Below are 10,789 nucleotides of genomic sequence, written 5' to 3' on the forward strand. Positions count from 1 at the left end.
TTCGATTCGAGATTCTACTAAAGATAACTTCAATCACAAAGGGCTGATTTGGCTTGGAGTGGAGGTTTTGGGCTTGAGCATTCCCAATCTCTTCCTTAATTATGTGATTTAACTCAGAACAATACATTAGGGGTGGCTGAAGGTAAATTGCATATCCAGCAATACATATAAGCCTACGAACAATTCCACATGCAATAATGGGAGCCAAGAAAATATTTTTATGGTGGCCGATCAAAATTAGAACCAAATCGGGTAATATAAAATACCATGCAAGCATGTCCTAGGTCTCGAAATTTGCCAGGATTCAGGACAATTCCATGCGAGACATTCCTGTCTTTTGGCATGAGAATAGATGACCTTCATAGCTTGAACAAATTCATCACTCAAGTGGGAATCACATATACAGAGTCATCAATGTCCATCAAGTAGCAGCTTAAGCTCAAAATCGCCAGTGTCCAATTGGAAGGAAAACAAAAAAAAAAGGGACATATCTCAAACATCGCTTTATTTTTCATTACGGCAACATCGCAAATTGCAATTGTGACATGGCACACGTCCCAATCCATCATTATGGGTCAAATACTCATAGCTTCTTTGGTTTAATCATATTATTATACGGCGCATAAGCTCTTTTTAGTGCAAGCACGAGGAAAGGGTTACCGAGCACAAGATGCTTTTTGGTACTTGAAACTTTTCTTATCAAGATAACATCATAGACCATAAAAATAATAACAAGCATGCCATCCAAAAAATAGAGCTCTTTCTCTACCGCCGGACGGTCTTAGATCAACACACACAGACAGAGGCAAGACTACCTCCTATTCTCTAAACTACCTTATTCCTTCAACCAAGCCCGCTCAGCCCCCACATCACTTAATCCTGCCAAGCAAAAATACACCCACGTAAATATAAAAGATCAACTAGAATCCTGTCATAACATCAAAATATCGAACAGATCACAGCAACGTAAAATCTCAAGAATAAACCAATCCAATGCATAGACTTACTTAGAGCAGTCAGTGGAGGGGCTAAGCTTATAGGGGATGGAGACGCCGCACTTGCCAGGGAGCTTGCTGGCCCGGCTGACATCCCCGGAGAAGCTCGCAGCGGCGGTCTTGAGGCACGTGCAGGCGGTGCGGCGGTCATCTCCAGTGCGAGCCGCAGCCACCAGCGTTCGCAGCCCACTGCAGCACTGCGGAGCCACCGCCCCGCCCGACTGAATGTACTGCACGCATGGCAGCAGATCTCCATACACATCCGAGCATGTTATCGCGGTCACCCTGCAGGGCGGCGCCAGCAGCGCCATGGCGAGCACGAGGCCTGCAACCCTCCACACGATGGAGCCAGCCATAAAGATTTACACTGGAACAAAGACTAGCTAGGTTTCTCTCACTTAAAACTCTCAAGCTAGCAATGCAGTGGGTGTTGAGATATGCTCGGCGTGTTTATATAGAATAAAATGAAGGTTGAGAGGTGGGTGTTTTATATTAAGAGGTGCGTGGCAGCTATTTGTTTGTTCTTTTGTACTCGGTTTCTATTCATGTGGAGGTCACGGGGTTGTTCTCGACCTGTGACCGACATGCATTTGAGATCTGGATTATTTTGACTGCGAGAGGTGTGAAGGAGTATGACGAGGGCATTGGCTTAGATCATTTGATAGGTTAAGCGCCCGTGACCGAGGTCGTGGCAGATCTGGACAGGATGGGAATGTGGAAGTCGAGGTACGTTTCGAGGTAGCTTAGTTAGCGAGAGTGATGGGTTGCAGGAATATTGCATTTTTTCTGATTGAAGAAACTGAACATAGTGGGGGGAATGGGACTACATTGGATTCCTGCCAAGTGGGTCCACATTGTGTTTTCTTCTTCTTGCTTGCTTTTGAATCAGATGAGATAGGCATGCTTTTGTCAACAGAGGAATATTATAGGTATTCGCTGTAAACCATTCATTGATATATTAGTTATCTAATTAATAAGATGTCAATAATTGTTGTCTCGGTTGGTTAGCATCTCATCTCGTAGGGTTTGTGTTTTAAGAGATTCAGAATTCAAACCCTCTTAGTTTGTTCCTAATTACAACACAACTTCCGAACAGCTAAATTATAGATACGGCTATGCCTTGGGAACCATGGTAAGTACTCCTTTTCTTGTCTCTTCTCTAAACAGTATGAAATTGCTAATTTTTTCCTAAAAAAAAGAACAGAAAAGAAAAACCTCTAGCAAGGTTAAAGTTTCATATACATGTTAGCTTCTCCATGGGCATTAAATATTCTTTGCCACATGTTGTATTTGTTACATTTAGCTTGATACTCTGTTCATATAATGAAAGGTTAAAGAAAAGAATCGAGTGCTTTTGTATCATTTTTTCTTAGGATAATTAGTGTTCTCTCTCAATTAACTTTAAACTTTTTTTTTTGGTAAAATTAACTTTGAACTTTAATATTAATTGGCCTTTCAAACTTTCATCTCGCTCAAATCATGTGCTTCACGAAGGAAACCAAAATATACAGCTGACAAAAGAGTTGCACAAGTGCGATATGCCAAATGTCGGTGTGGTCACATCCAGAGTTACAAATTTAGTCCCTTTTTAATACTGCAAGACACCATATGCCGATGTGAACAATTAGTTCTACAGCTCATTAACTGGGCCACGAAACAAAGTAGAAACTCAGGACAGTACATGCATGTGCAAGGGAGCCCACAAGAATTTAATCAGTCACGGGGAGCGTTTCCCAGGGTGACCGGGTCTTTTCGTCAGTGGGGAAGCCAGCCAACCACCTCTTTGCCTTACCGTAGTGGTGCCTTGCTCTAACAAAAGGAAAGGATTATTTACTAGTGGTGGCAGGTGGAAGCTGAATAATAAAATCCAAGAGACGAAGCATCCAATTGGCCATTCTACATGGAGAAAATCCAAAAGATGAAGCTTCCAATTGGCCATTCTACATGGAGATAGCAATAGATCGGATATAAATTTGATTGGCTCATATTCATATCCATCTTGTAAGTAAAAATTTCATATATACTTATATCCACTCTTTATCCATCTTAGATCAGATTGGAACGGATCAAAAAAAAGATACAGATCAGATTGGATAAGACAGATAAGAGAAATTGCATCGGATCAGATCGGATATCAAATATATATAAACAATCTAAAATTATTATACTTTTGAAAGAGAGATATGTATTAAGATTATATAAAATTGAATTTGCGATGAAACATATCATTATCCATACCTAACCAAATCTACTTCGAGTATTCTTTCTGGAACTCATATCTGTCTTGGATTCTAATCGGATCGGATTGAGTACGTACCCAGCGGGTGTGCTAAAATTGCCATATCTAATTCTACACCTCTGAATATCGAAGAAATTGTTATTTGGATCAGATCTATTAGCTCAATAATGGATCGATCTAACTATAAAGTGACACGCATGTACACATATGAAAGAAAACAAAAGAAGAAATGAGGAGCAATTCAGGCACGTTGCTTCTTGTTTGGACTGGTCCAATCATAAAGAGACATGCATATACACAAACAAAAAAAAAAACAAAAGAAAAAGAGTGCAATTCATATAGATTGCTTTCTGATTGAACTAGTCCACCATTAAGTTGGTGGACTTGGTTCAACCAATAATCTCACCACGTGTTGGATGACTTTGGTGTCTGAGTCATTGCTTTCTAATTGGAATGTCTTCCTAGCTTGCTCAAATTTCTTAGGGTTCGTGGACTTGGAGTGTGTCCCTCTTTTAGGGTTGAATTTTATTCAATGGGAGACACACAAGCCAACGGTTTTGGAGACCCATGATGTAACTTTGTTTTATTATATATTAAACAATGATTGGAATGTTTTCCAATTTGCATGGAGATTAGGGATGTTTGATTTCTAAGCACGAAATTGTCCAACCAACAGTTGGACGCTTAGTGAGCAAGAACTGCTGCATCACAATCACTACTTCTGTGTAAGATTTGAGATTTGTTCGACCAAGGTACATGAAAGAAACATGCTTATCTGGAGGACCGTTGAAAAAGATGCACCCTTGGCTTCTTTAAGATATTCCTAGACTCCGAAAAAAAAAAAAAAGCAGAGAAACTTAATTTGGAGTCCCTGTGAGCTTGTGAACTTCTAAACCCTTCATATGTTATATGTAAAAATATAATAAAAAAATATTTTTAATCTTTAATTAAGAGATAAAATAATAATCGTTATCTGAATGCTGTTATGCTGTAACAGCCATTATATGACTAGAATAGTCTTCATCGTTTTGCACTTTCACTACCATCTTAATTAATGAAATGATCTGTTTTGGTAATTAATGAAATGATATTTAGAAATTCAAATCTTTTTGTTGCAAGGGAGTAAGAAGTTTGTTGAGCATCAAATTGAGCAAATTAACTTTGTTATATGTGAGACTGTAATAATTAAATTAAAAATATTACACATCAGATCGATGACTATTTTGTATGAAATTTCTGTACAGTGATGGTATTTAATTTCTAATGAACTTGATACAAAGTTCTTTTCTTTGTGAGAAATATGGCGTGGCATTCCCATCACCAGCATATGATCTCTGGATCTCTTGCATGGGAGAGTAATATCAACCGGTGAAGATCGACAAAGTTGGTCAAGCTCAAAAGGTAAATGTTAGACACTATTTTTGCTATAGCAGCAAATACCAATTGATTTTAGTGTGGATGCATTGTTTACAGAGACCAGCGTTATGGAAATCTTGCCACTCTTGTGCCGGCCATTCCCTTGCCACCAGAAGGACATTGAACTAAAGGATTGCCTTTCACCTCAATTTCTATTGTTCTACAGTTAATGGGACAAATGAAGTAGGGCATACTAGCTAAGAGCCTACGTGTGTAAGGTGCTGGTGGACTCGGTGGCCTATTGTGGCGTGAGCGGACTTGCTTCATGCCCTCCTACGCTGTTGCTTTCCTACCGCGAAAGGTTCCCTGTTAGCTGTCCGGCCTCCATCTTGGCTTACCCTAAAGATCAGGAGAAATTTGTTGCATGCATTAGGTCCAAGTGCATCAGGACAAATCTCGGAGCATATACATGGTGCATAGCGAACCATCGAGAATTGGTGAAATACAAGGGATAACGTGGCGTGTTATCCACCGTGGGATTTGACGCGGTCCAATTGCACCTGGTGCATGCAATACTGGACAAAGATCAGGATAGGCACAGTAAGCATGGGCCCACCACATTGACTTGACTCGAAAGGATTCAAATGGACGGCGCAATTTTTGCTACGTAAAATAAGGTATCATCGTAGATAATCACCATATTATCCATCTCGGAGATAGACAGCTCTCCTTCATCAACATGATGCATTATATACCATGTTAAAAAAAATAAATAAATATTTTTCAAAAATAAATGAGAGCCACCCATCTCACAGATGAATGACATAGCAGTTATGCACTGTGCCATAAAACTCTACAGTACAAATATCACACGGCGGAGAATCCAAACTTCTAATTTATGAGAAAATATATAATATACTTCAGATTCATTTTCTTGAAAAATTATTAAATTAAGTTTTTTTTTTTTTTTTCCTTCCTTCTTTCTTAACATTGTCTTCCGATGAAAATGCTGCCTGTATACGTGGCCTGCGGTTGCTTACGGTATACCGTCGCTTGACTACTATCAAACAACTGGTCCTTGTATCCACGCTTAGTCCTTCTGCACAGGTTTGGCCTGTTTTTGCACATATTTAGATATAGTTTAATATACAACTAGACTTACTTTTACACATGGACCAAGGATTTTTTTTTTTTTGGAGAAAAAGTTGGCAATGAATTCAGGGGTGGACCTCTACTATAGAGGTTGGATATATAAGATTCCCTGTACTTCTTAATCATCCAACATTTTTGTTCCACCTCCATTACCTTATACTGCATAACATGTAGATTTCAGAGATCCCTTGCTGCTGAGTTCGATTGCTATATATGTGCGAAGCATGCAATGAACAGCGAAAAGAAGTGGTTTGGGTTGATTAGTGTCTTGGGGGAGGGAGATGCTTATTGATGCTTCAGTTTCCATAACGAAAGTAGCATCATCACATGTCACATAACACATAATGATCATAAACGAAAGAGAGGCTTATTTATATACTACATCATCTATAGTAATGAAAGTACCATCATCATAGATAACATAACGATCCTGACCACAATCACACCAAGGTTGTATGACCCAGTGCCCTATATGTAACCACTCCAAACAAGGATCACTCTCAGTAGTAAGAGAATGACTCCCACGAAATAACCACTTTATTATCTATAATATATATGTATGTATGTGTGTATATATATATATATGCTAGCTCCCACGTTCAATTAACTCACTGCAGTATCCCTTCAATTAATCCTGCCAACACCAAAACAAACACAGACACATACGTACAGTCACTAAACCAGATCAAACCAAACACCAACTAAATCTCAGAGAACAACAAGTATGGAATATTAAAAAGGCTTACTTAGAGCAATCGGTGGAGGCGCTGATCTTATAAGGGATGGAAACACCACACTTGCCCGGGAGTGCCCTGGCTCGGCCGATGTCCAGGCCGGAGAGGCCAGCAGCTGCAGTCTTGATGCATCTGCAGGCGGTGCGGCGGTCGGTCACCGTGCGAGCCGCCGCCAGCAACGACCGCACCCCGCTGCAGCACTGCGGGGCCACGGCGCCGCCGGAGCGCAGGTACTGGATGCATGGGTTCAGATCCCCGTACACCTGAGGGCACGTTATTGCCTTCGTTCCACGCGGCGAGGCCAAAAGGACCATCGCCAGTACAAGGCTCACAGCTGACCATCCCCTAATAGCACCCATTAGCATGCCCTGGAATTAAAGCACCGGCGTCGCCTCTATTCTCTAATTATTCTAGGCTAGCTAGCGCGGTTAATTTGTGAGTCTTAAGATGGGTATCGGGGGGTTTATATAGGGAGAAAGGGGAGTTCGGATACTCCGCGGTGCAACTTTTGTACGAACGAGTACAATATTATTATGGATAGATATCGTCCACCTGGGAGATAAATGACTCATATATTTATTATTGAAATACGACGAGACACTATCAGTGCAATACATATACAATGCATCGCGGTGGCAAAATAGAGCCATTCATCTCCGAGATACATATATAGACCGTCTCACAGTAACTTAGGCTTCGTCCAAATGGAATCTTAGCAGGTAGGAATGCGCCGCATTAGGAGTAACACACAGAGTTAACATCTGGACATGATGATCATTTTAAAATCCGTTTGGTTCAGATATGTTAGATTTTGAGAATTATTTATCTAAAAAATAATTATAAAAAAATGATATTTATTATAATTATTTGATAAAAAAATTATTTCAAAAAATAATACCGAAAAAAATTATTATATTTGATTGAAAATAAATTTATATAAAAATATGATCAAATTTAAAAATATTTTTTAATATAAAATAATTTTTTAATATGAAAATAGTATTATCATTTCTAATTAATTTTTATATAATGATTATAATCACATAATTTTTTACATAATATTATTTTTATTTTATTTTTTTAAATTTTATATTAAATATTAAAAAATAATAATAAATAAATTTAATAATTATATATGTAATTTTATTGAAGATATTTTTATGAAGTATAAATTAACATCATTAAAAAATTTATTAAATATTATTATTTATTTTAATTTTTTAAAAAATAAATATAATTTTTTATATTAAATATAATTATTTAATTTTAAATTTATTTTTTTATACTAAATTATTCCCGACCAAACGGGTCAAATCGTGTGCAGGCTATCAAATCCGAAACTATTCCTGCCGACTGCTGAGAGGGCCCACGGACACCTTCTCAGTCACGGGGATCGCCTCAAACCGAGGGTGACAAGATGGCAGCCTTGCCCGTCGCGTGCGCAAGGACTGTCAAGTTGAAAAAAATAATAAAAAAATAAAAAAAAGAAAAACCTTTGGGCGAACTATATATAAATATATATATCAGGCTGACTAATTATTGACATATATTATTATCGACCAATCGTTGAGACGAGCGCAGGAAAAACGAACGCATCTTGGTGGTTTGTTGATTGGATCTCTGTTCATCCAATAATTTCTCCATGGGAAGATTAGAGGTGGAAAATTTGTTGTCGGTCCCAGAGTTCGCTTGGTCTCATGCTTTCAACTATTTCCACCTTGTTTCCTGCCGTGATGGAAGCGGGCCGGCCGTGGCCACAATTTTTTTATTGGCCTGATGATGGAAATAGGAGTATGGAGACATATGAACGAACTCTAGGTCAGATTATTTTATAATCGAGCCTAGAACTAGCTTATTTAAATTTTGAACTAATAAAGTGGAGCTGTGAGGAACGGCTCATTTAAAAACTAATTTTTTCAATTATATTTTTAATCTTTTAACTGAAATATATTCTAGTCCTTATGAATCATATTAAAATTAATAAATTAATAAAAATTAGATATTTTATATTTATATGTTGACCTAAATCGAGCTAAGCACAAACGAGTTAAAAGTGTGGCGCTACTTCAGCTTGTTTGCTAACTAACCGAGCCAAACTCAAATGAAATTTAAACATAAGCTGGCTCTCAGCAGTTTGCTCCTTTGCCAACCCTAGAAACAACAGGGAAATTAGAGTGGTCTCAAGGGTCATGCTTCCATATTGTGGTATGAACAGGAGTTACTTATTTGGTCTGAACGGATCCAAGGGGCTAGGGAAGTTCCCTGTTCTTAGTTAATGCTTGTTCTGACCCAAAGACTAGGGTCGAGTCTAGGAAATTGGCAGGCTTTTGCCCACCTTATTGACGCCCCTGGGAAGATTGGCACATCGACAAACAAGCCCGAACAAATTTGGGCAGGGACCGCACTAATAAGTCTAAATGCAAACTTATTGATTAAAATTATGGTTGGTTTAGTGATTCGTTGTGCCAACTTGTGCGTGTTTTGTTGATCAAATTTACCCCCAAAGCCCAGGTGATGCCAAACTGAGCTTTGGATGGAATTTTAATAGAAAATGACCATGGACCTAATGAGAGGAAAAAGTATACCGTACACCACATGCACCACGCAAGCAGTGCACCACATTAATCCTATTTCCACATGTTGCGAGGCTGAGAGCAGGCAGAATTTTTCTGAAATTTTTTTCACCGGAGAGCAAGACTTTTTCAGCATGGGATTGGTGTAGTGCACTGCTAACGTGGTGCACATGGTGTAGAATATAATAGCACTAATTTAAGCCTGTCCAGTCCCCAAGTACCCAAATCTAATTAAGCTTAGGCCTAGTACCCCTAGGTTGAGTCAGGTCTGGCATGGGCAGAGCTTGGGCCTAATGTTTAAACCCCTGGTTTTCTTTTTTTTTTTTTTTCTTTTTTCTCCTATTTGTTTTTCTTCTTCCTTCAGTTCGGGAAAAAAAATCCCATTAGCTTTACGTGCATTAAAACAATGAAGTGGTTCACCAACACATCTATCTGGCGAAACTGTGAACCCATTAGGCCATTGACCAAAATCCAGTGTCAGACTGCCATGGGCGTTTAGACCCTCAACTGTTCCAATATGCATCCATCTTGTCTGACCGTTTATTAGGTGCTTGGTTTTAAAGCTCAAGTGATCCGGAATTGGACAACATTCTTGTGGTAGATTGGAATACGGAACAAGTGAGACATGGCAAATGGATGCAGAAACATCCACTTAAACATTGCTCCCAAAGTCCAAAGAAGCAGCTCAACAAAGCCCTACAGTATTTCCATTTGAAAAATCTTTGGAGCATGCATGTCATGGACAAGAATAACCTAACCATACCACACAATTCCATGAACGTTCAAGGGAGACGAAATGACGTGAAATAAATGCCTCCTACGGATCATGCTTTGGGGCGTCCCTTATTGCACAGGCTGTGCCTTTACTAGGTTGGCAATTCGATGGTTTCCAAATATCCTCACCCCTATAGTTGTATCAACTCGTGCTACAAACAGGGGAAACTTTGGTGCATCTCCACACCCAGTTTGCATGGTGGTCCAACGAAGCACCGTTTTTTGAGGTTGGCAAACAATAAAACACCAAAAAACCTTGTGTTTTGCCCCTTCTTCTAGGCACAATCCAGCAAGAGCTGAATGTAAGCTTCAACTCAAAATTAAATTCAAAGTCCGCGGCTTCTATCATCAAGCTCGAATTGTTCCCTCTATAAAATATGATAGTATTTAAATAATAAATATAGAAAATTAGTTTATGCATTAATAAGAATTAACATAATATTATTTATTGATAGCTTTTTATTTGTCTTTATTTGGAGTTTAATTGAGCCAAACAAATGCAAACTCAGCAAAGCTTGGATTGTTACTTAACGAACAAGCCCTGACAGCCACATTTCGATCTCAACAAAACCCACCCTACAATGGCTCAGATGTTTAACAACTTAATTTTTCAATCTTTTGAATATAAAACCTATGGCAGTTTAATGCAAGAAAACAATACCACTTGAATAGAAAGCAAGTATGATATCTTTCGGAAGATGATTTTTATCGTTAACCATTCCGACGACTAACTATGAAGACCTAATGATGGCTGCCCTCAAATCCTGCAAGATTTTTGTATATCTTAACTTTTTGAATTGCTCTCGCACTGAATTGATGTAACCATTCATTTTATATTAAAAAAATAAAATAAATAAATAAAAAGCCAGCATGTAAAATTATTTTTTTATAAATAAAAATTTCATCCTCTCTAAAAACATACACTTTCAACCATTCTTGATAGATGCGATCACCACAAAAAAAAAA

At 38.4% G+C, this 10,789-nt stretch overlaps 2 protein-coding genes across 2 annotated transcripts; both read right to left on the reverse strand.

Annotated features, from left to right (window-relative positions):
• Positions 1 to 656: 656 nt before the first annotated feature.
• On the reverse strand, positions 657 to 1,439 carry LOC105045976 (non-specific lipid-transfer protein 1). Its single transcript, XM_010924436.4, has 2 exons — positions 1,008 to 1,439; positions 657 to 879 (listed from the first exon to the last, which is right to left on the reverse strand). Exons 1-2 carry the CDS (start codon positions 1,349 to 1,351, stop codon positions 870 to 872), a joined length of 354 nt encoding a protein of 117 aa, XP_010922738.1. The 5' UTR covers positions 1,352 to 1,439; the 3' UTR covers positions 657 to 869.
• Positions 1,440 to 6,093: 4,654 nt separating this feature from the next.
• LOC105045975 (non-specific lipid-transfer protein 1) lies at positions 6,094 to 6,906 on the reverse strand. Its single transcript, XM_010924434.4, has 2 exons — positions 6,489 to 6,906; positions 6,094 to 6,376 (listed from the first exon to the last, which is right to left on the reverse strand). The coding sequence occupies exons 1-2, from the start codon at positions 6,839 to 6,841 to the stop codon at positions 6,367 to 6,369; spliced, it is 363 nt and encodes a 120-aa protein (XP_010922736.1). The 5' UTR covers positions 6,842 to 6,906; the 3' UTR covers positions 6,094 to 6,366.
• Positions 6,907 to 10,789: the final 3,883 nt, after the last annotated feature.

This window comes from Elaeis guineensis, chromosome 5 (genome assembly GCF_000442705.2).
Source record: "Elaeis guineensis isolate ETL-2024a chromosome 5, EG11, whole genome shotgun sequence".
NCBI classification, from domain to species: Eukaryota; Viridiplantae; Streptophyta; class Magnoliopsida; order Arecales; family Arecaceae; genus Elaeis; species Elaeis guineensis.